At 39.8% G+C, this 26,778-nt stretch overlaps 1 protein-coding gene across 2 annotated transcripts; it reads right to left on the bottom strand.

Annotated features, from left to right (window-relative positions):
- Positions 1-7: 7 nt before the first annotated feature.
- Positions 8-19,589, bottom strand: ECI2 (enoyl-CoA delta isomerase 2). 2 transcript variants are annotated; one of them, XM_086706403.1, is made up of 11 exons: positions 19,482-19,565; positions 18,258-18,279; positions 16,995-17,145; positions 14,815-14,913; positions 14,397-14,585; positions 12,505-12,574; positions 7,231-7,333; positions 6,551-6,671; positions 2,679-2,768; positions 1,134-1,277; positions 8-259 (listed from the first exon to the last, which is right to left on the bottom strand). In XM_086706403.1, the coding sequence occupies exons 3-11, from the start codon at positions 17,112-17,114 to the stop codon at positions 104-106; spliced, it is 1,092 nt and encodes a 363-aa protein (XP_086562529.1). In that variant the 5' UTR covers positions 17,115-17,145; positions 18,258-18,279; positions 19,482-19,565; the 3' UTR covers positions 8-103. The 2 variants fall into 2 exon arrangements, with proteins under 2 accessions (XP_086562529.1, XP_025772888.1); XM_025917103.2 differs by lacking the exon at positions 18,258-18,279 and having other exon boundaries at positions 19,482-19,589.
- Between the last annotated feature and the right edge of the window lie 7,189 nt (positions 19,590-26,778).

The following is a 26,778-nucleotide window of genomic DNA, read 5'->3' as shown; positions in this document are numbered from 1 at the left end:
TCGTAAGTGATAATTCAGCACGGTTTATTCAGTTCAAGTATTAGAAACCACAAATGATAGCACATCCCTTCCTTTGAAATGTTTAATGTTTCGGTGATAGGCATCACAGTTTGGCTTTTCGGGTTAAGAAGTTCATGACTGCATTTGTGCATTCATCTGACAGCCATCTTTCCTGGAGGACTCTGCTTTCTTCGGCATTAATAGCATGTAGCTTTTCTTTCTCCCTATTCCTGATGACCTGTTTTGAAATTCTCATGGCCTGAAAACACAAAAGCAACAATAAGGTTAAGAGGCATTGTAACAGGGTACCCCATAGTTCTGATTTTTGTTTCTCCATTGTTCACTTAATCCTGTCACACGTTCAGATACAGGTATAACATAGGACAGTGTTTCTCAAACTATAATGCACATACAAATTACTTTGATGGGTGTGGGAGAGGGCCTGGGATTCCACATTTGTAAAAAGCCCCAGATAGATACTAAAGCTTTTGGTTCCAGGACCACATTTTGGGCAGAAAGACTATAAGAGCGATCAGTCACCAGTTAGCTGCATATAAAAATGAAAGTGCAGGGTGCCTGGATGGCTCTTTGGTTAAGTGTGTAACTCTTGGTCATGATCTCATAGGTTGGTGGGTTTGAGACCCATGTCTGGCTCTGTGCTGTCGTCACAGAGCTTTCTTGGGATTCTCTCACTCTCCCTCCCTCTGTCCCTCCCCTGCTTGTGCTCCCTCTCAAAATAAATAAATAAACTTAAAATAAAAACAAAAACCAACGCCCCACCCCCACAAAAGTGCTGCATGATAAGAATCTCCTCAAGGTCAACCTATCTGGTTTCTCACCTGGATTCAAGAATAAAAGTGCTCAGCAAATAATGCCTATCATCCTCCTCAAAGTCATCCCCAGAAAGAACTGCCCCTCTGCCTTCCTACATATCAGAGAAATGAAATGTCTATTTGAAAAGTTTTATAAAAATCAGTGTTTCTAACATTATTATTGTTATTTTTAATCTCAAATTTAGATATGCTCAAAGCTAACCAAGATAGGTCTTGTTTTTTGAATTCCTTATTCTCTTAAGGCAAATACATTATTTCCATGGTTTCTACTATTAAAAAAGAAAAAAAAAGAACACAAACATTTGGGGGCAACTTTGAATATGCTTTCAGCCTGGTCCAAACTTCTTTCTGAAAAGTGCTATCAGGAAACACTTCACTAACAAGTCCTTGAGCGCATGCCTCTGCAGCGGTTAACTTCTTTCCGAAAATAAGCATCTCGGCTGCCTGAAATGAAAAGTAGGATTGAGACATTAACTTAATAAAACAAAGGTCAGTTAACCTCAGAACAGCAGACATAGGGAGATTCCCTTGTGGTCTTTTGAGGTTGCCAGGATTTCTTGTTCAGGGAGAAACTGAAGACCTCAATAGGCAATGCTGTTGCAAAATGTGCTGAAGCCATCTTAGGCTCTCTAGAAGGTTTGCAGGTGTTTTTGCTTCTGGATGTATCTATGTTGGAGAGGCAAGAGCAGGGAGCCCAGGGCAGAAATGACTTGAAGCAGATGCTGACTTGATAACCCACACAGCTATAATTTTTTATTTAATATACCATAAACAACTATATAAGAAAAAAATAATTAAAAAAAAAAAAGGAAAATGATGGTCACAGTGAATGCCAACCAAACTTTAGACACCCTAACTCTCTAATTTCCTTTCCCTGGAGATTTTACCCAGTGGTCTAGCTCTGACAGGTTTCTTTACCTGCACAGAGACTAGTACTTAGCTCTACCTGACTAAAGGAAAGTGAGGACTAAGATTGTTTCTATCAAACTGAGATCCCTAAGCAGATATCCTTCTCTGTATTTCCAATTTTTCTTCTGGAAAAATAGTATTTTCATAGTCAAATGCCCTAAGCCTTAGAGTTGGTTCTGCCCAGCTTTTCAAAGTTAAAATCTGTAGAGTAACTCAGGGTCTATGACAGAATAATGAGATTTAAAAAATACGTATTTACAACAAAAACCTAGCAGTCAGTGAAAACAGGCTCAACTCCAACGCCAGCCCTTTCATACCTCAAAGAGTGTGGGCTGAGCCATCCCCTAGCCCCTGCTCTCCATGCTCCAGTCTTGTGATCACCTTGCAGTCATGCACACTAAGCCTGCGCAACCAAGTTTCCAGAGACACAGTGACAGACCTGAGCAGCCACTGAACCACTCAGGGAACCTGAACACACAACTAAAACCACCCACGAAGAGGCTGCTGTGACTGGAAGTGGTTGTGGAAGAGTATCTCCTGTGACTCTCCAAGTAAAGGTGTCATCTTAGGGCTTCCAGAGGATGCCACTCATCTGTACAGAAACCAGGTGGCGTCCTGAGCTGGGCACAGCCCTGGTCTTTTAATGCTTTTAAAGCCCTGGTCTTTTAACACCACACAGCAGCAGAGAATGAGCTAGGCACCTAGCTGCAAGAATAGATCCTAGTTTGGGGAGTTATGGAGGATTTCTGATTCTCCCTCATACCAGAAAGACCATTTCCCATAGCCCAGCTCCTCTATATTTGAAACTTTTAGAGTTCAAACATTATCAGCAAATGTTTCATTTTTCTCCTGTCTATATTATAAAAAGAGAGTACAGAGTTGCCTTTGGAATGGAAGTCACTATTACAATTTATTCTTAAGGTTTCCAAAAGTTACCTTGGCTGGGCCCATTATCTTCGGAAAAGTGTAAGAAGAACATCCTTCTGGACTCTGGCCTAGGTGACTAAAAGGAGTATGAAATGTTGCCTATTTGGAGAAAAAAGAAAATAAAATTATTTTTTGTATGTGATAAAAAAAAAAACCCACTATTGTCTACATCCTCACAATACTTGAGTAACTTGCTTTACAATTAGGATTTTGGTGGAATTATATACACAGAAAGTTCACTACTAGGTATGTAGCTGGTAAGTTTTAACACATGTATACAGTTCTGCAGTCACCACCATGTCAAGGTGTAGACTATCTCCATCATCCCAAAGGGTTCCTTTGTGCCCTCCATTCTTGTCACCCCCAAACAACCACCGATCTGTTTTCTGTCCCTCTGTTTGCCTTCTCTAGAATGTAATATAATGGAATTGCATGTTCTGTAGCCTTTGGTCCTTAGCCTAAGATTTCTGAGAGTCACCATGCTGTAGTATGCATTAGTAGCTTGTTCCTTCTCGTTACTGAAGAATTCCATTGTATGGATGTTGTAATTCGTGTATCCATTTACCAGCGGAAACCATCGGTGTTATTTCCAGCATTTTGGCTATTATGATTACGACTGTTAATGATAATTTTATGCAGGTCTCTGCATGAACGTGTTTTCAGTTCTCTTGGGTAAATACCTAGGGGTGGAATTGCCGGGTTGTAGGGTAAATGGTGGTTTAAAACTTTGTAAGAAGCTGCCAAAAGATTTTCCACCATGGTGTACCATTTAACAGTCCCACTAGCAGCACGTGGAGTTCCAATTGCTCCACATCCTCGCTAAACCTTGTTATTATCAGTCGTTTTATCTTGAACCATCCTGGTAGGTGTGTAGTAGTGTCTTGTGGTTTTAATTTCCATTTACCTAATGACTAATGATGTTGAGCGTCTTTTCATGTGCTTATTAGCTCATTTTATATCTTTTTTGATGAAGTAATCATTCTAATACTTTGCCCATGATTTTTAAGTTAGATTGGTTGTCTTTTTATTATCAAATTGTAGTTCTTTATGTATTCTGGTTGCAAGTAATTTTCTTAATAGTGTCTTTCTCCTATGTTTTTAAAGAGGCATTTATACTTTATTTTCTGCAGATTATGTATTCCTCTGTTGCCCATTTTTACATTAAGTTGTTGACCTATCATTTTATAAATGTATTTAAAAAATGTTAGGAAGATTAGCCTTTATTGTGTCAGTTGAAAAATTGTTTCCTCAGTCTGTCATCTGTCTTGATTTTACCTCAGAGAGGTTTTTAAATTGGCTTTAAATATCAGAATCTATGACTAATACTGGTTATTTAGACTACAGAGCCATCTTTAATTTTTTTAATTTATTTAAGAAATATTTTTGTGTATTTCTTGATGAATGAGAAGTCCTTATGAAAGGAAATTAATTTATAATTGACAATATGTACACAGAACATTTAGACTTCGTTTCCCCTAATCAGATATGGTGCTATTTCATAATGTATATTTTTAGAGGACATAAATATATAATGTATGCAGCACATAGACCAAAATAAAAATATAAAATACTAATGTCACCTATCATCCCCCTCCCTCCAAAAGAAAACATATTCAAGAAGATATACTGCAAAGTCACAGCCTAAGGATTACAAGCAGGAAATTGAAAGAAAAGGCTAATCATAGCTAAGGGGACACGAACAGGTATGTGTGGAGCCAACAATAAAGCACCATTTAACTTATTTACAATCATTATTATAAGTAAGCATTTAGCCCATTTTCATAAATAGAGCAGTAGATGTAACTAAGGGTCAGGCTCTGGCATCAGACTGCTTGCTGATGCTGGGAGCTTCTTAACCTCTTTGTGCCACAGTTTCCCCATCTGTAAAATGGAGACAAGAGTACCTGTCTCACAGGGCTGTTGTGAGTGTTATGTATGTACACTGTGCATCAACAGAACACCCAGTATGTGGTGTACTCAAATAGGATTTTTAGGATTTCTACCTTTTTATTACCTCATGGGGAAATGCACTATTTGTTGACAAGCTAACAGACAATGTTAACTACTGCCCATAATAAAGAATCATTTGATTATATGAGTAAATGTTAACCCACGTTTAGTATGGTATTTGTTTATGAAGCCAATAATGATAAATCCTATAAAACGAATTCCTCTCCACAGGTTCTTTCTTCTGTGTCTTTCTCTGATTTGAAATTGAACCTTGGTTTGATTCAGTTGGGTGAACTCTTAGCAGTGGTCTCTATTTGTTTAAAGATTTTACTTTGAGCCAAATCTTTTAGCATTTTTAATTACATACATGTGTTTTCTTTGATTTCAATTATAATTGGTATCGTTTAAGATGGAAGTCCTAGAAACCTATAAAAGGATGATGGATAGGACAGTCATTTTGAATTCTGAGAATCAGGAAAATATTCAAAGAGGATGATATATTTTCCCTCTGAGTACTGAAGGAGGAGACCCCCAAGTTCATGTCAGGAATTCCTGAACCCACCCCCTTCTGGACTGGCTGATTAATGAGTCCTCTAACACACAATGTGACCAAAGGCTACTGATTTCTGCCTTTGGGCAGAAATTTCCACCTGTAAAGGTTAGACATCCTAGCACCTAGAATCTCATTTACTATTTTCATGGAAAAATTATTAGTAACAATTAGGTCTGACAATATGCCCAATCCGATCAAACTGAATCTGGTAAAAAATGAACCCAAGAGATTAGGATCTCAAAATATGGTCTTGTCTATCAGTAGGGAAAACACCTCCAAACAAAACTAGAAATCTCTTCAGTGATAAAAACCAAATGTTTCCCATGAGGTGTAGATCAGGAAATCCTACTACTGCAGAAGCAAAAATAAGAATCTGGTAACCGTACAAGGGATTATTAGTTCTACAGTACAAGTTCTAGGGTAAAAGTTCTAAGCTAAATGGTCATCACATCTTTGTTCAAAATGAAAGACCTGGAGTTCCAGCACCCAAGGACTGGTTATCTCTGAGAGGTAAGACAAGGAGTGCTTTTTATTTTTTTAAATTTTTTTTTTCAACGTTTATTTATTTTTGGGACAGAGAGAGACAGAGCATGAACAGGGGAGGGGCAGAGAGAGGGAGACATAGAATCGGAAACAGGCTCCAGGCTCTGAGCCATCAGCCCAGAGCCTGACGCGGGGCTCGAACTCACAGACCGCGAGATCGTGACCTGGCTGAAGCCGGACGCTTAACCGACTGCGCCACCCAGGCGCCCCAAGGAGTGCTTTTTAATTGAACCCTTTTCTTTGTGCTTTTCCAGATTTTTCAAAATTTTATTTTCTACTATGACATACACCACTACTGTAGTAAGAACAGAAAGTAAAATCAGTACAATTCAATGATAAACACCAGGCTGAACTGTTTTGGCAAGTAACTTCACTGAGCTTCAGTTTACTTACCTGCAAAAAAGGGAGTGAGGGCAGAGAGTGCTTGAAAGTTCCTTCTTATTCAAAAATTCTATTCTAAAATTCTAAACTCTAGAATTTATTTGGAAAAAAAAAGTATTAAGTGATCCACTTGTGTAACATGCAAAAATGCCACTCCTATCTTAGATTATTTGGAAAATTAGAAGTTGAGTAACTGTTACGTAATCTGACTAAAGCACTGAAAGAGTGGGGACAAATGTTCACAACAATACTGGTGTTTAGGAAAACCTAAGTTAATAATGAAGGACAAATAAAACAAGTCGAATTACATTAGGGTAATTCGTTAGGAAAAATTTTAATTTAGTCCATTCTACCATAAACCATGTAATCTACTTACTACTAGCAACAATAAAGGAAAGTTCAGAGGACCTCATTTTTCCCTCAAGACTTTGTAAGTTTCTGGGGGCTAACTTACCCTGCTGGATGCATACACAGTATCAAATAGCCCAAGAATGGTGACGGAGATTCCCACAGCTGGACCATTTACCGCTGCAATCAGAGGCTTAGGAAAATCTATAAAACAGTCTACAAAATCCCTACAGAAATGGAAATACAAAAGCACATTTAAATGTTCCAAGGCAGCATTACTGAAGTATAGGAAAGACAGCATGAGCCTGAAATAAACTCTCTGGCCAGGCTGGACATCCATCTGAATGGCACTTGATGGAAGCTCATAAAATGAGTCCCATAAGCTTGACCTTGGTTCAACCATGTATTCTGGGCAGCCAGGTCAGGGCTGTATGTCAGCCACAGACTTAGAGATTAGGGTGGCTGGCTGAGCATATGCTGCAATTTTATAGCTCAGTGGGAATGAGAAACCCAGGAGGGATAAGTGAGTTGGGAAGAGAGAAGCCTTCCTGTCCTCTAGGCTGAGACTACTTCACATATCTCATTACCCGCAATCATAGAAACCATGCAATCCTCTGGCCAAAAAGAGAATTTGCTAGATCTCTCTGCTTCAATACGAGAGATTTTTTTTTTTTTACAACTGTAGTTTATTACACTGACACAAAGAAGTATTTATCTTCTGCTCGACTAAATACCACTTTAATGAATAAGAATGTGCCCTTTGGGATCAACAAATGTCACTCTTACCTCAGTAAAATGGCACTACTTTTAGCTTTCTCCTCTATTCCCTCAGGGGGAATATCAGTGAAATTAGACAGATCATTCCCACTAGAGTAATAGTCACCATTTCCTGTAAATAAAATCAGCAGATTCACCATTCATTCCATAATTACTGAGCATCTACTAGGTAAGGCTCTATTAGCAAGCAGTGGAAATGCACTGGTGAACCAGCTATGGCTCCTGTCCTAATTTACAGACTGTTGAATAAGCTGGACATTGATTTCAAAACTCATAAGCAAATGTAGGTAACCTAATTCTGATACAGAGAAGTACTTGACGATGACATGAGAGTATGTAACAGAATTTGTTCTAATCCCGTTTCAGGAGGACATTCCTAAAGAAGGAATAGCTGAACTGAGATCTGAAGGAGGAGCAAGGTTAGCTAGAAAAAGAGGGGTAAGGCAGAATTCATGCAGAGCAAACACCATGTACAAAGGCTCTGTGAAGGGGGTAACCCTGGTGTACATGACGAGCTGAAAGAAGCACCACTGTGCCAGAGCAGTAAAATCCAGAGGGGGAGTTGGTGTATGTAGGATGTGGGCAGGCAGGAAAGACCATGCAGGGCTTTGCTGAACCATTAAGAAGTTCTGCCTTTTATTCTAAGAGCCATTGAAGGTGTTTGTTTTAAATTTTTTTTTTTTTTCAACGTTTATTTATTTTTGGGACAGAGAGAGACAGAGCATGAACGGGGGAGGGGCAGAGAGAGAGAGGGAGACACAGAATCGGAAACAGGCTCCAGGCTCTGAGCCATCAGCCCAGAGCCCGACGCGGGGCTCGAACTCACAGACCGCGAGATCGTGACCTGGCTGAAGTCGGACGCTTAACCGACTGCGCCACCCAGGCGCCCCGAAGGTGTTTGTTTTAAAGTATAATTTACACACAAGAAATGCTTGTGTGTTTCAATGCTTTTTTTTTTTATGCTAAATGCTTTAAGTTTTAAATGCTCGGTTAAATGATTTTCGATAACTGTAAATAATTGTGATCGCCATTTGAAACAGATATAGAACATTTCTACCATCCTAGAAAGTTCCATTAAGCTCCTTTCCAGCCATCTCACTCCACCCCACCCTGCCCCAATGCAATCACTTTCTGACTTCAATCACCACAGAACGCTTCTGCCTATTTTAGAACTTTCATAAATGGAATCACATAATGTGTACTATTTTGTGTCTGTGTTCTTTGCTGAACCAACTTAAAGATTCACCTGTATTCTTGTATCAGTTCTTCATTCTTTTACAATGCTGAGTAGTACTCCATTGTGTGACTAGTCAACAATTTGTTTATTCATCTGCTGAATGGATATGTGTTTTGGACTACTGTAAATTGGATTATAAACTGTTCTGTGGATATATGCTTTACTTATCTTGAGTAATTGTCTAGGAGTAGATTGGTGTGCCACTGAGTTGGTATGTTTTTAACTCCATAAAAGTTGCCAGTTTTCTGCAGAGTTCTCATATTAGATGTGTAAGAGTTCCAGTTGCTCCACATCATCACCAGTCTTTCATATTGTCTGTTCTTTGGATTTTAGCCATTCTAGCGCATGAAATATCTGTGATTTTAATTTGCATTTGTTTGATGGCTAATGATATTGAGCACCTTTTCATGTGTTTACTGACAATCTGTATATGTTCTTTTATGAAGTATTCAAGTCTTTTATCTAGTTTTTATTCTTTTATTCAAGTTTATTTATTTATTTAGCAAGAGCTCATGTGTGAGTGGGGGAGGGGCAGAGAAAGAGTGAGACAGAGAAATCTTAAGTAGACTCCCCGCTCAGTGCACAGCCTGATAATGGGCTCAATCTCACAAACCGTGAGATCATGATCTGAGTGGAAATCAAGTGTTGGACACTTAATGGACTTAGCCACCTCAGCACCTCTATCTAGTTTATAAATCTGGCTATTGTTAATTTCTACGAGTTCTTTATATATTCTGAATATTAATCACTAATCAGATTTATGTATACATAACTTTGTATATGCAAATATACTCCCCTCCAGCTTGTGGTACTTGTATATTCATTTTCTTACTACTGACTTTGATAAACAGAGATTTTAAATTTTGATGAAGTCTAAGTTGTAAATAGTTTCTTTAATGGTTAATACTTTTTGTGTTCTGAGAAATCTCTGCTTACCCCAAGGTTACAAAGATAGTTTTCTTCTAGAAGCTTTATGTTTGTGGGTTTTATGCTTAAATAACTTTTAAATTTTTGTATAGGGTGTAAGATGGGGTTGAAGTTCATTTCTCCACATATGGATCTAGTTACTCTTCCATATATGGATATCTAGTTGCTCTGGCACCATTTTTCAGAAGATTTGTCTTTCTCCACTGATTTATCTGGGTGCCACTGAAGAAGTTTCAAATGGGGGAGGAATAAGATTTTTATTTGGAAAAAGAATTTTACTGGATGTGGTAAAATTGGACAAGGCATGGGAGAGAGGTGGCCAAAAGGGTATCAGAGAGATCAGATGGGGTTGATTTCAGTTCAGACAAGAGTCCACGGTAGCTTGGACTAGGTCAGAGGAGACATAAAAAAAAAAAAGTACAAGTCCAGAAATACTGATGAAGTAAAATTGGATTGGACTGGACATAGGAGGTAAGACAGGGACAAGATCAATAATGAATGCTAGGATTCTGGTCTACACAAAGGGTAGATGTGAAGCCACCTACTGTGATTTGGAACACTAAAAGAGCTCCAGAGAGATGTGGGAGGTGACACCTCTGAACAAGTGCCAGGTGGGTACACCAGTTGGGAACCCCGTGGAACGTCCTCAGTAAAGATACCAATGGGAGAATCACCAGCATGTAAATTTTTGTTGGAGAGTGGGCATGGATGCAGGGTCCAGAGAGAGCTAGAAGCAAGAAAAGACTGCCTATAGGTAAACCTTCAGGAACTCTCCCATTTGATGACCACACAGAGCATGAACTTACAAAGGAGACCAGAGCCAGCAACTTGGGGCAGGCTGTGCCACTGAAGCCTAGGGTAAGAAAGGAGGGAACCAACCAATGAAACAAACAAAAGAAAAAACTTTCTGGAAATTTAAGGAACTATCATTATTATGTAATGATTGGATCAAAGAGGAAACAGAAACCCAATGTGAAGAATATATAAAAGATAACTATAGCAAAAGCACTATTTATCAAAACTTACCTTTGAGTTTTCCCAGCTATAAAAGAAGAATAATTACAGGACCTAACTTCACTGGGTTTGTTCCAAGAAAGCTTAGAAAAAGTTAAAATAAAAAAAAGCTTTAGAATGAATCCAAGTGTTTAGAAGAGCACCTGGCAAAGAGAACAGAAAGTGTGTGAGTGTGTGTGAGTGTGTGTGTGTGTGTGTGTGTGTGTGTGTGTGTATCACCTATCATTATTATTAAATTAGCAATTTGGAATAGAGCCTGTAGATATGATTGCACGTTAGCCGAAAATCATACATCTAAAGACATTCACTGAAGCACTTTAATAGCCAAAGACTAAGTACAATCTACATGTTCATCAACAGAAAAATAATGAAGTAAGTTATGGAATCCAAAAAATGTAATACTCTGTGGCCCTGAAAGGAAACACTGAGATGTGTAGGTTGCTAACAGAACAGCTTTTCAGGATGTGTTAAGGTAGGTAGGTGGATAGAGTATGTGTGTATACTGTGTTTCTGGTTGTTTTTAAAAACATGAAGAGAAACACACACACACACACACACACACACACACACACACGTATATACAGTTTCTAAAAGGCATGAAGAAAAGTCAAATTTTTCTAGGGAGGAGGACTGGGGTTCCAAGAATTGAGATTTAGTTTTGTTATGTTGCGTTTTCATATTCTTTAGATTAAAAACAAAACAAAAACCATGTGCTTATGTTAAACTATTATAAAAAATATACATAAAACATCCTTCTCCTGTATCAAACCAATGTCACTTCTAGACTGTTTTTGTTCCCTTCGTTCTCCAAAATCACCTAGGTAGATGTGTGAACTGCCAGGACGATCTTCAGCTCTTCCCTTCCTCTGACCCTCTAATCAGCTATGAGATTTCTCTCTCCTGACCTCTTTTCTTACAAAGAGCTGTGTGATATCTCTATATTATTTATTTTACAAACTTTAACAAAAAATAAAAGAAAGCAGAATCACTTCTGTTTCTGCTAATGCCAACAAACAGTAACAGCTACCATCTACCACATTCCTGCTGTGTGCAATGCCCTTACCTGCATGATCTCATGTCACCATCACGACCCTTCAATGGGGTCAGTAAAACACTGTCTTCTCCATTCCAGAAGCAAAGGTCACCCACAGGTAGGTGAGGAATGAAGCCAGGATTTAAATGTAAGTTGACCTGAGTCCTGAGCCTTAGCCCCCTACACACACGTGGTGTCCCTTCCAAATCCAACTTCTATTTTCTATGTTCTCATCAGTCCAGGTTCATGGGCATCCCTGATATTTTTCAGTGATTATCATAGAACTGATATAATTTTCACTGTTTAAAAATTGTTACTGTTTTTTTAATTATATCTTAAATATTTTCTATATTGTTGGTCTTTACAATTATAATTGTTAGTGCTTATGCAATAAATAGTCCAGTGGATATTCTAGAATTTGCTTTATTATTCTATTATGGCAACATATTTAGAATGTTTTAACATTTTTGCAATTGCAAGAAATGCTGCAAAATACCTTTCTTGCCTCAAGCCTTTAACCTTTTCTTGGATAATTTCCTTAAAATAAACTTCTACAAAGTGGGATTCCCATGCTAAACAATTTATATATTGCCAAAATGCCCTTTCCCTTTGCTATTTACACTTTTTACAGCCGTTTTCACTGCTGCCAGCAAGACATTAAAGTCATTTATTCTACCATAACCTTGTCAAAGTAGGGTATAACTAAAAATTTTGCTAATTAAGGAAGTACAAAATGGTATCTCATCATTTTGATCTGTATCTGTGATTATTAATGAGGCTGCATTTTTCCTTGGTATCTAATACCTGGTCTTTATCATATAAACTGTTTATTCATTCTATTCACCAATTTCTCTAGGAGATCTTAGTACTTCTCTTACCAGTCTGTATCTCCTTTTTACATGATAAAGATACCAATCTTGTGCCTATTGTGTTTTTTATATATTAAAGAATTAGAGTATCTCAGTACTGGAAAAGACCTTAGAGCTATTTACTCAGTTTCCTATCTGGTAGAAAATCCACCCCCCCACCAAATAGAAATTTAATTATTAAGAAATCCAAGAGAATGTCTTACCTGTTAGAACAGTTATGGCAGAGTCATCCTTGCTGGCAGCTTTAAGTGCAAGCATGATTTCATTATACATCTATGTGAAAGGGGGAGACGAGGAAAAGAAAAGAACTTTGAAAATAATAACTGCCACCTGGTGGATTGACTAAAAGTCCATCTGCAAGCCTGCTCTCTGCAAAGTGCCTTCTGTTTATGTTGGTTGTATTTACATAATCAAAAAGGCAGTTGGATACACTTGAAAGGATTCTCATTCTTTTTACAACTACTCCGTGTGTATAATGGTACCATGTGCTATGGTGGACACTGGGGGATTTGTCCACTTTTTCCCAAAGTAAGCAAGACACATTTCTTGAGCTTTTGGAATTAATGCTGGCGGGGGGGGGGGGGGGGGGAGGGAGGGAGGGGTCCAGGAAGCTCTACAATGGGTGGAGGGTACAATGCAGCTGGAAGCTCGGAGGAAGCACTGATGCATCTGGCATGGGTGGGAGGGGAGGTGGCCATAGAGTTTCATGAAGCGGTTTTTCAGCTAGGACCTCAAAAAAGAGCCCAAGTGTCCCAGGCAGTCTGAAAAGCGTTAATGAGTGTTAAAGGCTGGGATTTCAGGACACTGTAATGGTAACCAAAGACAACAGGACAGTATTTCAAATCAGCAACATCTCTGAAAACCTCAGATGTGTAGTTGTTATAGCTTTTAATGCACTGGTGCCATTTCTACCTCAGATGGGACATCACTGTGGGTGGGAGAGAATGACGAAGAGGGCTGATATTTATGCACACGCAGACACTGAAAAAAAAGATAGACTTTACATAATTTATGAGTAAAAGTGAAATCATATTCATTGAGGGAGGAAATGAAGAAGTAATACCAATATTATTACAGTTATGATGACATAGCATGATGGGGTAACTGGCAAGAGCTGGGATTATGAGATGGATCTATTAGGGTTTCAATTTAGGTTTTCCAGCTTATTTGAGCAAGTTACTACTTAACCTAATTATTTTATTGTTAGGTAATAATAGCAGTAGGCTCTTGGGAACTAAAGAAACCTCTGTGTGGAAAGTGCTGACACTGTGAAGAGTACCTGCTATTCGCTATAATCATCACCAGAATTATACAGAATTGAGTGAAGGGCAAGGGAAATAAAGTTTTGAGAATCAAATGTTTTACTAATTGGATGGCACATACCCAACCTCATTGAATTTTTATTTAAGATTATTTTAAAGTTAGTGTGCTCTTTCTGCTATAAAGCATATGATAAACCCAATAAAGAAGGTTATAGATAGTCCTCTCAAATTGTAATTGCAGTTCAGCACAAAGCATCTAATTAATTCCCTATAATTTTTTCAAGTGGAAGGGGTGGAAATGGTTATTTTTATTATCATTCTAGTTCAATGAAAGATTCAAAGATCAAAGTTGCTCTTATAAAGCAGCTCATTTTAAGCAGAGCTGGGTTATGCTATATTTAAGAGGAAGGCCTTATTTCCTTTCTCCCTCTACTTGTACAAAATAAAGCCCCATGCAACTAGAATAGTACTCCCTCTCAAGTCTAAGTGACAGGAACAAAGTCTGGGGATGGTCTATCCTGACCTTAGAGAGAATCTCTATGCACATTCACTTATATCAATATATACTTCATTTATGTTAATTTATTTGTGCTTCCATCGTTAGGAAAGTTGCAGTGCTTTTTGGACATGCAGAACCTACCCAAAGCCAACAAGTTCTAAATAATGAATGCCCAACTTGGTTGTGTGAAGTAGCAGCCACCATTACTCATCTTACTACACCAAATCAAACGAGAGATCACAAAAATAGGAATGATGCTGAAACACTATAGCTTTTGAGTGAAATAGGGGAAGAACAGAAAAGCAGAACAAACTCTCACGGCAGGTCGCGTTACCTGAGTTGTAATTGCATTCTTTTTGGCTGGCCGGTTCATCATGATCTTTGTGATGCTGTCTTCAGAGGTTACCACCAGGGTTTCATATCCTGGTTGTTTCCTGTCTGCTTCAGGCTTCACTTGGCTGGAGGAGTCAGAAGAAGAACTCAAACCAGACACCAGATCCACATAGTTCTGCCTCGCAGTTTCCTGAAGAGAAGATGACAAATAACTTCGGCCCATGGTCAATGAGTAAGCATTTTGAGAAACTTATAATGCTAAGAAACAGCACCTTCCAATGAAGAAAGAATAGAGGTTCTGACTCAACAGAACACATCAAGATCTCACAGGTTCCATCTGCAATGGCTTAATGAGAAGCACCCAACTTCCCTCAGGAGTATAGCAAATAAAATAATTGCAAAGTAGCAAGTAAATTTACCTTGGGCAGACTGCCAAGGGCATTCCATGCATCCCATTTGGCCTTATTGATCAAGTCGAACACCCCTGGTTTGGGTGTATTACAAGGTCCTTCAGTGGCCTGTGAAAAGCAGAGAGGCAATTATCAAATGTCCATGCAAACTGGAGTGTTAAATATTTAAGATCCATAGAATGCACAACTAGCATGAATGTGCCTTCCACTCCCAAATACTTTCGGAAGGTATATAAATTCATCTGAATATTCTCCTTGCCCTCCCTTTGATGCTATTACTAAAAATACACAACAGAAAAAATACTGGAGAGAGAAAATATGCCATGAGCTATTAACCCCTAAAATAGGTTATAAATGCCTGCATGTGAAAATAATGCAAGGTAAGGGTTCTGGGAAAGTACTTTTTTAAAAATTCCAGTAGTCCATTAGTTTTATACTGATGATCTCATTTTTCACACACACTCAAAACATTCAAGCAAATTCTCTTCAAACGTGACTAGCCAAACCTACAGCATATTCTGAAACCCCACTCAGAGGTACAAAAACATACCACTCATTCAGTGGTGGATTTTTGCTAACTAGAGTTGTGCCTAGGGTAGCAGGGATGGGGGGCTGTCAGAGCCACTCGCCCTTTGGAAGCTGAACTGAAGGGCATGCAAGTAGGAAGCATAAAAACAACTAAATTTTACTTGAGAACAGGTGGAGTGTTTTAAGATGAATAAAATATCCCAAGCAACTGCTTTCCACTTAATTAGCCACATTTAAAAACTTTAAATTCCATAATTAGCCAAAAGAGGAAAGAAGAGGCTTTGAAAAACAAAGGCAGTAAAAGAGTCTGAGACTTTCCCAAGACAGAGAGACTAGAGTCACCCTGCAAGGGGTGGATACCTGAGAAGCTGGAGGCAACACACTTCACAAGCCTCCTTCCCCATACCCACCATGGAGTTAGGATAGCAACACTTCTCCCACAACACGTGTCTGACTACACACGTGGAGTACTGCTCACCAGGGAGGCTCACTCAAGACTCAGTGTTCAAAATTTTCATTTGGGGCTCCATCACATGGGTATGGTTGACTAAGTAACCAGAAGCCCCCACTCTAAGTCACATTGTTAGACTCTCCAGGCAGGCAAAGATACTCTGTACCAGGCATGGTATCTCAAGGGCTGAGGGATTACCTCCCAGAAATCAAGGGCAAAGGCTACACCTCTTTCTGAGCTAAGTCAAATTCTTCACTATACACACCCATATGAAAGTAAGGGAGGCTCATACCAATCACAGGAAGAGGAAAATAGATCACACCCAGGAGCTCAGATGAGCTGACTTCTCAAGGTAGTCTTTAGACATCACAACTTAAAAACTGAAGTTTAAAATTTTTGTTATAAAAATTTTCAAACAGGGGCGCCTAGGTGGCTCAGCCGGTTAGGCAGTGGACTCTTGGTTTCGGCTCAGGTCATGATCTTAGGGTCATGAGTTTGAGCCATACATCAGGCTCTGCACTCAACAGTGTGGAGCCTGCTTCAAATCCTTGGTCTTCCTCTGTCTGCCCCCCACCCCCACCCTGCGCACATGCACGCACTCTCTAAATAAACATTAAAAAAAAAATAAAACATTCACTAAAGTACAATATTCTAATGAATTCCCAACACTCAACCTAACTCAATAACTAGCATTTTTTGGTCATACTTGCTTTGTCCATCCTTTTCTTTCCTTTTTTTTTTTTTTTGCCCATTTTAGTGATTCCCAAACACATACTACTTCACTCCTACATACTTAGCGTGCATTCCTAAAACACATCAACATTTTATTATATAGCCATGATGCCCTTAGTAATAACTCCCAGGTATCACCCAATATTCTATCCATATTCAAATTTCCCCAGTAGTCTCAAAAAAACTCCCCCCCCCACCCCCCGCCGTGGATATTTTCTCAGCCAGATGAGGTCAACACCTTTGGTTGTCATCTTTTTTAAGTCTCTCTTACTCTGGAGTGATCCTGAGGGGTTACTTTTTGCCTTAACAGTACTGCAAAGACCAGTAATATACAAAAACTCTCATGTATACAGGTTTGAGAGGCAAGGCAGCAACCTCAAAAACATGAGAAACAGATTTTAGTAAAACACACAGCGTATCTATTTGAGAGCCATCTGCTCAAAACGTCTCTAAATGATATGAGACCTCAGGCAGTTACCTGCTTATACAGCGCATAGAGTTTTAGCTTCACTTCATTTCCTGGATCCTTCAAGAGTTTCACCTGACTCAGTGCACTTTCAAAGTCCTTCTGACTGGCTCTCATTGCTGTTTTACTCATGTGCAGCTGAAGTGCTGGGACCTGCAGGGAACTACAAACAGGCACACTGATTTCTAATTGTTCCCAACTGTTACATACCAAAATGCTATATTTCTCCTTAAACATGTTCCCTATACCTGCCCTATACAAGTTGGTTGCAAATGGTTAGTGGCGTAGGGGCCAAGGGCAGGCAGCCCCGAGATGGGCCACTTTGGCATGAACAATATTTTGAGTAAAAAGCAAGCAAAAGCCAGCAGATGTAGGAAAATCTCTCTGCCTCCCCACCAACTGCCTGAGTTTACACTGGAAAGAAGAGCGGTTGGAGGAAGAAAGCCACTAACAGAGATTCCTCTTTATCTAACAAACTTTACCTAACAGGACCACCTTTGTTTTGCCAACATTCTCTCACCTTCCTGCTACTGGTCTTCTTCCCCTTTGTATCCTCAAACCCATACCCCTTCTCCTTAGCTCAGAATGGAAGCTTCAAGATACAAGTCATACAAGCCTCATGCTGCCTATTTTTGGAAATTCATGTCATGTATTCCCCATATGTATGAAACTAAATTTGGTTTTCTGTGAATCTGTCGTATGTCCATTTGATTCTTGGTCCAGCTAGAAAGATCTTGAAGGGCAAAATAAATTTCTTCTTCCCTAACAGTGATTTCTAAAAATCAATACAGAGACTAACTGTAGTCATCTTCAAGTAAAGGAAAAGGAAGCTACAATACAGCAATGCATTTGTAGCAATTCAAATTAAATACTGGTAAGAACAGCTAGAACCTAAACTGCCACAAAATTTTGCAAGAAGTAAATGAAAGGCATGCAAAATGAAAGTAATCAGGAGACTGAGTCAGAACAGGTCAAGTGAACAGAACCTGGTCTTTTGCACCCTGTGCGCCAGAAACCCTGTCTGCCCTTACTGATTAACAAAGTATAAACTACTACAAGGTCAATTCTTCCTATTCAGCAAAATGTGTGTCTCAGATGAAAGGAGGGGAGAATGAGCTAAAGTACAAGAAATGTTCAAAAAGACAAATGAGCTGTTGCTGGCATCCAAAGAGCCAGCCACTTCTTAGTGAAGTAAGGGACCCACCTAGGGGAAATCTAACTGATGTGGATGCTAGTCTGTGAAACTGGGCTGAACAGGTATAACTAAATACTCACCCCAGGAAGTTTAAGGAGCCAGCTAGAAGCAGAGCAGAAACAGCAAGCACAAACAGGTAAGTTTTTAGCAGGCAGAGGGGAGGAGAAAATTTCAGTGCACAGTATTAAGGCAACAAGCAAAAAAACAAACAAAAAGGGTGTTCACAATGATGACTCTGGCATATAAAGTTCAAGTTAATGGGATCAAAGATTAAAACACAATTATTAATGGAGCCCAAACCTAGTATCACTTCTTCTGCAATAACACAACTTTCAAAGAGTATAATGAACACTATGTTCAAACCCTTAAATATTAGTAATTCAATAAGTCTTCAACAATTTTTATATTAAATAATTGAATTAGTTTCTTTCGAACATGGGGGAAAAAACTGCATCCTACGTGAATCTGGCACCCGTCAAGTTCCAAACAAAATGAAAGGAAAACAAAATGTCCATTAGAAGGCCTAAATAAATGTGCAAGTGTTCACAAAATATAGTACACATTTATTTTAAGCTAAAGTTAAAAAAAATTACAAAACACTACCATTTAATATACAGAATCTGGAAAATTGGTAACTCTATCACATTAAGGCAACCACATTACCGGCGTTTCTGGTTTCTTACGCATAGCGTCCTTTTTGTGTGTGCCATTTAAGATTTTTTTTTTAAGTAAACTCTCCCCCCAAGATGGGGCTCAAATCCACAACCCGTGGTCAAGAGTCACGTGCTTTACCGCCTGCATAGCGGGCGCACCCCCCTCCTTTTTTAGTTTTTACATAGTTTGTGTACCCCGCCATTTAACATTATTCTCCAAGTGTTCTCCAAGAAGAGAATAGTTGATAAGGGTTTGCGTTTCTACAGCGTTCAGAAGAAAAGCCAAGCGTGCTTAGATGTTCGACCTCATTTTAGCAAACTACGTTTGTAACCCAGAAGCAGCCAGGGTGGCGGCGTACAGGTCGGAGATTTGAGTGCTACGCACTCCTGCAGGGAGTGTGGCCCGAGGCGCGCGCTGAGCAGAGTCGCAGCTTAGGCCCCGCGGCTTCCACCCCGACTCTTTCGCGCCCAGCTGAGGAAGAGGGCGCGCGTTTCAGGATACTTGCTGGCACTGTGTTCCTGAAAAACCATAAAAGCATAGCCCTGTTGCTCTCAGGACAAGTTAAGAGAGAGGACACCTCCCACAGGCGGCGACTCCCCCGGGACGGCGGCGTCGCAAGGGCGACCCTGGACCCCTGGCTCAGCACTTACCTCCTCAGCACATGAGGGTACCAGCGCCGGACGACTCTACCCGCTGCGCCAGCCATGGCTACCCCGAGGGTATGGGCGTGAACGGAATACCAGGACCAATCAGGGACGGGGGCGGGGCCCGCGCGCTGGGGGAACGATGCGCGGGGGCGGGCCCGGGGCGGGGAAGAGGCGGGGACCCGATAGGTCAAAGCGGGCGAGACGGCGTGCGGGGCGGGGCCAACGCGGGGGGAGGCGGGGCGGGGCTGGAAGTGAGTGGGGGAGGTACAGCGCCCGAAGGTTCTGCGGAGGCTTGGGGAGATGCGGGGAGGCAGGCGGAGGCGGAGGAGGGAGAGGGGAGTTGGGGCGCTGGGGCAACGGCTGGCGGGAAGCCGACAAATGGAGCGGGAGACTCAGGCTGTCCGAGCTCCAGGAGGTGCGTTAGGAGGTGCGAAGGTGTAATGGGTACACTGGAACTCTGCCAAAGTTTGGGCTACCTACTAGAGGGCCCGAGGAGGGGTGGTCGCTTCCCTCTACCGCCCAGCTACCTAGGATGGGCCGTGCGTTAAGGAAGGAAAATAATGAGGGTGTGTTTTAAAAAAAAAAAAACAACACGCCTTATTTACTGCAAAAGATGAAAGGTTTACAGACCTGGTAGAGCACCTGGGCATCAGAAGTTGCTGACTATTTTAAACCCATCTTTTCACATCAGTAACTGGATAGTTGTTAGTTTTGCCGAAGCGTTTAACAAAGTATTTTCTTTGGGAAAGATTTTTTTTTTTTAATGTTTATTTATTTTGAGAGAGAGCACACAAGCAAGGAGGGGCAGAGAGAGAGAGAGAGAATGAGAATCCCAAGCAGGCTCTACACTGTCAGCAGAGAGCCCTATTCAGGGCTTGAACCCACTAATCATGAGATCATGACCTGAGCCGAAATCAAGAGGCGATTAACTGACTGTGCCACCCAGGTGCGGCTTTGGGAAAGAATTCTTAAGAATTGAAAGGACCTTTGGCAGTCAGCTCCTCCAGTCACAGGAGAACAACAAAACTCACTGTTTTAAATGGGGTTAAAAAGAAAACCACAGGTCCAGAATGGAGTCACTTATGTTAAGGGCCCAGAGTCAGCAAACTAAGACTTAATAAATTAACCTGATTGCAGTTTCATACACTGCCCCTCCTACTTTGTAACTGTCAATAGGGAATTTCCTGATCAACAGTAGGAAATTTACTGATGACTTCTTCTGTTCCTATTAGGAGGTTGACCTTGCCTAAAATGATGCATTGTTTGCTAATCATTGCCTTCTTTCTGCTCCCTCTCTGCCTTTTCTACAGCTCAACAGCATGCCTGATTCATGAATCATTTCATAAAGCCAGTTAGCTCTTCAAATTTACTGTTTAAATTTTATTTATAGTGCTCAAGGTGTAACATCCAAGTAGGCCTGGATTACCTATATATAGTGAGACACGGTAGTTGTAATTCTTTCTGTAATCACACAAGAAAAATGGTGTTTCCCCATTTTGCTGTTGTGGAAATTGAGGTCAAGAAAGAGTAATTAGGTGGCTTGCCCAAAGACCTGTGACTTGGAAGTGATTAGAATGTTTCAACTCAAAGCCCAGAGTTGAAGTCCCAAGTAATTTTATTATTCCACGCTGATGGTCCTTTAGTATTTGTGCCTCATCAGGCAGATATGGGTAGTAGTTCAGCTGGGAGCAAGACTGAAGGCCAGGTAGAACAATTTGGACTTCTCCTAAAACTTCAGACAGTACAAAGTTATGGTTGGTAGGCTGAGCTGTTTCTCAAAGGCATTGGTCCTGTCATGGACTGAGTTAAGTGACCCTCTTAGGCAGTGAAAATACACTAGTTGGAAATTGCAAAAATACTGGGAGATTCTCTGGACTCCAGAAGATGAAACACTTCTCCGAAATATTAGTATTTTGAAAAAGTCCTTTAGTGGTGAACATATTTGGATTATGCCTCCTATATTTCAACAGAAAAGCGGGATGTGGGAAATTATCCTTGCCAAAGTATAATTTTAAAAATATAGAGGGAGCATTGGTGAGAGGCTTACTTAACTCATTAATTAGGGAACTAACAGGATGGTAAGAAAGAATTTGAAAGGCTGGTTTATATCATTACTGTAAAAAAGAATGCTAGAGTAGACAATACAAAGTTGGTTAAGGTCTTACAGAGCAATAAAACCATAAACTCTGGAGTGTATTTTTTTTTACTGTTACTCAGATAGTTTGCATCTCCACTGGTTGTATTTACTAAAGACCACTATATGCCAGTGAATGAGTGAGGGGAGATAATTGAGAAAATAGACATTCCTGACATCTTGGATCCACCTTTGGTCTATCAAATTGTTACCAGAAGTTCAGGCCATGCCATTTAAACATGGTTATGATGGCCTTGTGGGTAAAAAGACCAGTTCTCAGCTAAAGGGAACAACTGTGAGTTGGTTAGAAGCTCCACCTGAGGGTGAGGACCATTGTATACACGCTAAGCTGTTTGGATTTTGTGTTGAGAGCTTTGGAGAGCCACTGAAGATATCACTGGTATGTCTGGTTATCAGTTCTTAGTGCAATAATACACTCCCTCTATATCCTCAGGGTGTAATGAGTCTAGATAAGAGTAAGCAATGCAGAAGCCCAGTCAAGACCTCACAAAGTTCTAATCTCTAGTATATGATCAGGTTTCCCTGGTGCTTCTGAAGGCCTTGGAAGGGGAATGTCCTATCTGATTGGATCCCATTTTAGAGTATTGATTGCAGGGGGGAAAGGTCTGCCTGGAAGGGAATTTGATGCTGTTCTGTGTACGGACAATCCCAGACTCCCCTGGAGGTCACAGGTGCCCACTGTCTTCTGCTGTAATGACGCTTAGGAGCCAGGATGCCCACTTCACACTGTTGTGCTCAGTGGTAGGAAATTTTTATCTTAAAAATATTTACTTTTTTTTAATATTTACTTTTTTAGAATCGCAGAGTAACATCTACCAATTGTGTGTCTTCTGTCAGTCATAATGATTATTTTTATTTCTGATTTTCAAAACATCAGATACTGTTATGACATACAAGAAGTCTGTCCCATTCAGTCATGATGAGCTATTTGGGAACGATTGTCCAATTAACAGTGCATGCTAGGAGCCTGGAAGCATCTTGGAATCTCTCTGTCTCACTGACACCTCACTTTTATCAGTTTCTACGTCCTAGTGACTCTGACTTCTAAATATTTCTTCACTTCTTTCCTTTTCCCCTCTACCACTGTCTTAACATAGACCGTCATGGTGTGTGACTACTGGTTTTTGGATTATCATTAGTTACGTTACCATAATAGCCACTTACCAGTTTTGCTGACTTCAGCCCCACATCTGCAGCCCATTGTCTATCTGCTTCCTAACTGGTTTCCCTAAATTGTAAACCTGACGCTACACTCATAATTCTCCCCAATCTCTCCCCATAATTGAAAATCTTCTGGTGGGTCCCCATTGTCTTCTGAAAAAATTCAAACTTCTTAGTCTAACCTAAAGGCCCTCAAGATTTGGCCCTTGCCTACCAGTTTAGTTTATCTCTCACCGACCCTATACTTGAATCTTCCATTGCAGATGAACTTGGGATGCTCTGTTTCTCTGAGTCTTCATATTCTCATCTTATCCAGAAAGTCTCCTCTGACCTCCCCCCGCCATCAGGTATATTTCTTTCTTCTGAGCTCCTATAATCCCCCCTGTCTTCTCTTTCTCATAGCATCTGTGTCACTGTGTATGGCTGGTTAGTGATCTGTCTCCTCACTCACCCCCAGGCACACACTGAGAATTCCACACTTACAGTAAACCCCAGGCCCCACCTCCTAACACACTGCTTGACACAAAATAGACTGTAAATGTGTATTGAATGATGGGCTATTGAAAATGTCTATCTAGGCCATATTTTTCCATGTTTGATAATAAGCTATGAGTAAATTGCTACGTTTTTATGAAATTTCAGAAGGAATTAACATCAATGTTTTTGTGCTTTGAACTATTTCTTTTTCAGCTAGTGGTAGTTTAAGGAGAGGGAAGTTAACTGTTGCCAGTTTCCTGTGTTAAAACAAACTAGGGGCACCTGGGTGGCTCAGTCATTTGAGCGTCCAACTCTTGACTCTTGATTTCAGCTCAGGTTATGATTACAGGGTTGCTGGATCAAGCCCCACATGGGTGCTCTGAGCTAAGCATGGAGGCTGCTTAAGATTCTCCGCCTCCCCCTTGCTCCTCTCCCCTCCTCATTCTCTCTCTCTCTCTAAAATAAAAATAAACAAAACTAGAAAAAGTGGGATTAAGGAAACTATGGTATTTAAATCTATAAATTTCTGGGATGTGGTAATATATTATCTTCAATTAGTCATTAAAGATTATTAGTCCATGTTCTGTACTCCATATCAAAGCTATTTCTTGGCTTGAGTTCTATAGCATTGCTTGAGACCAGTTAAACCTATGCTGCTATTATGTTTTCTTTACTAAATCTTTTTTTCTATGTAGGCTTTGTATCATCTTTCTAAACTGTCTTATACATGATTAAAATATAAATATATTAAAATATATTAAAAATAATATTCTGGAATCTTACATGTTTTTGCATGTTATTTCTATTTCTATTTTCATTTCTATTTCAATTATTATAATTTAGAGAAGAAAGACATTTCAGAAGTAAACATTTGACTCACTGTATCACCTGTGCCTGAGTTCCTTATACTTGAATGATTCATTCATTCATCCATCCATGGCTATTTTATCCACATTGTGTGTGGGTGGGTGGGTGTGGGTCTGGGTGTGTGTATTGCACAAACATAAACCCAACCTTTTGTTTGAGGATTACCTTTCAACCCTTTTTCTCCAGCAAAGAAATCTCCCTCAGATATCCTGCTCTGAGAATGATTGGAACTGATACATATTACTGTGTAAGAAGTGGCTGTTGTTTCCAGAATAATTCCAATTTTTCTTGTTCACACCAAAGCTTAACTTACAACCTGTCCAAATGCATAAAAAAGAACAAGAACAATGGCCACGATAAAAAATGAGCCAGGAGAGTCACAAAAAGAATCATAAGCTATGTATTCAGTACAACATTAAATAATTTACATTGATTCCAGGGCTTAGAAAGAGGTCAGAGAATGACATCCACGGTTGGGGAAGCAGATGACATCCTTGTTGACTAGCAAAGGTGATATGGCCTCTCCTTTCTGTATAAAAAAGAAGTGAATTAAGATTTCTATCCATAAGTCACTGAATGAAAACTTTAAAAAGACACAGTCAATCCTCATTATTCTCAAATTCTATATTTGAGAACTCACTCACTCGCTACAAAATTTATTTGAAACCTCCAAATCAGTACTCCTGGGGCTTTCATAGTTATATGTCTATTTCATTGATACGTGTAGAGAGAGCATCAAAACATTTGAGTTTCAGTACATGCATGTCCCAGCTGAGGGGTAAACCAGGCAATGATCTGCTGTCTTGTTCCAGCTCTCATACTGCAAACAAGTGTCCTTTTCATGGTCTATTTTGTATCATGTTTTCCACATTTGTGTGTGGGCATGTGGTTTTCTTTATTGGTGGTGGTGGTGGAAATTTGCTGTTTAAAATGCCTCCAAGTATAGTGATGAAGTGCTGTCTAGTGTACCTAAGTGCAAGAAAGCTGTGATGTGTCTTATAGAGAAAATGTGTTCTAAATCAGCTTCACTTAGACATGAGTTATAGTGCTATTCACATGAGTTAAATCTTTTTTAAAACTTTATTTATTTATTTTGAGAGAGAGAGAGAGAGAGACAGAGCAAGCAGGGGAGGGGCAGAGAGAGAGAGAGAGAATCCTAAGCAGGCTTCATACTATCAGCATGGAGCCCAACTCAAGGCTCCATCCCACGAACCGTGAGATCATGACATGAGTTGAAACCAAGGACGCTTAATCGACTAAGCTATCCAGGCACTCTGGCATGAGTTCAATCTTAATGAAATTTCAATGTGTATTAAATAAGTTGTCTTTAAACAGAAATACACATAAAACAAGGTTATGTATTGATTCGTTGATGAAAATGTGACCAGAGGCTCACAGGATCCTAACTGTATTTTCCCTTGGAGCTAACAGGGTTCAGTATTCGCTAATTCAGTGTTTGCAGTGACTTTAGAAAATCTCACTTGAACAAATAATGAGAATTAATTGTGCATACAGCTGTGTTAGCTTGGGCTTCATGAAACAGACTTCCAGAAAGGAGTTTATTTGGAAATCATCCCAGGAAACATTTGTGTGGGAGGAGTGAAGACAGGAAAGCAAAAGCTGCCAATAAAAGGTCAGTTAATTAAGCAAATTAATCAACTCAGACAACTCTGAGAGCCAGTGAAGAACATGTAATGGGTGATGTGGGTGGCTCAGTTGGTTAAGCGTCTGACCCTTGACATTATCTCAGGTCATGATCTCACAGTTCATGAATTTGAGCTCCGCAATGGGGCTTGGCACTGAGAGTGCAGAGCCTGCTTGAGATTCTTTGTCTCCCTCTCTCTGTCCCTCCTGTGTGCTCTCTCTCTCAGAATAAAAAATTAAACTAAAAAAAAAAAAAAAAAAGAACATGTACCATGGAGTTTCATTTAATTATGGTCCAAGAGTGTACTTTGTACTAATTCAATGCTGTTAAATTTGTTTTAAAGAAGTTTGTTTTGTGGCCCAGCATATGGTCTATCTTGGTGAATGTTCCACATGTCTTAGAAAAGGCATTGTTGTCAGGTAGATCTCGCTCTCTCTCTTATTATTATTTTTTTAACATTTATTCATTTTTGAGAGAGAGAGAACATGAGTCGGGGAGGGGAAGAGAGAGGGGGATAGAGGATTTGAAGCTACCTTGGTGCTGGCACCAGTGAGTCTGATGAGGGGCTGGAACTTTGAGACTGTGACCTGAACTGAAGTCAGACATTCAACCAACTGAGCCACCCAGGCACCCCATCAGGTAGATATTCTTTAAATGACACTTACTGATTTACTGTCTACTTGTTCTGTAGATTAGAGAAGAATGTTGATGTAACAAAGTATATTTGTGAACTTGTCTCTTTCTCCACTTAGTCTTATCAGTTTCTACTTCATCCTCTGTTGTTAGATGCATACAAATTGGTGATTTTATGTTTCCTTGATGAACAGAACTTTTTATCATGTATTGTCTCTTTTTATCCCTGATAAATAATTTTCCTTGATCTGAAATCTAATTTATTTGATACTAATATAGACAATACAGCTTTATTTTGATTGGGGTTTATGTGATTTATTTTCATCCTTTTAATGTATGTATACCATCATAGTTAAAGTAGG

Source organism: Puma concolor, chromosome B2, assembly GCF_028749965.1.
Source record: "Puma concolor isolate L17-30 chromosome B2, mPumCon1.1.hap2, whole genome shotgun sequence".
NCBI classification, from domain to species: domain Eukaryota; kingdom Metazoa; phylum Chordata; class Mammalia; order Carnivora; family Felidae; genus Puma; species Puma concolor.
The sequence above is the reverse complement of the archived record's forward strand: the minus strand, read 5'-3'. Positions and strand labels throughout refer to the sequence as shown.

Bases quoted from the DNA above. Each gene is read 5' to 3' on its own strand.
- ECI2 (XM_025917103.2), bottom strand. From the start codon at position 19,537: ATGGCTGGCGCAGCGGGTAGAGTCGTCCGGCGCTGGTACCCTCATGTG. The intron at 2,769-6,550 runs GTAAGTTAGCCC...TTCTCCAAATAG, and splicing joins CTGTGTATGCATCCAGCAGG to GCAACATTTCATACTCCTTT. The intron at 260-1,133 runs GTTTGTGTTCTT...TTGTGTTTTCAG, and splicing joins ATTCAAAGTTGCCCCCAAAT to GCCATGAGAATTTCAAAACA.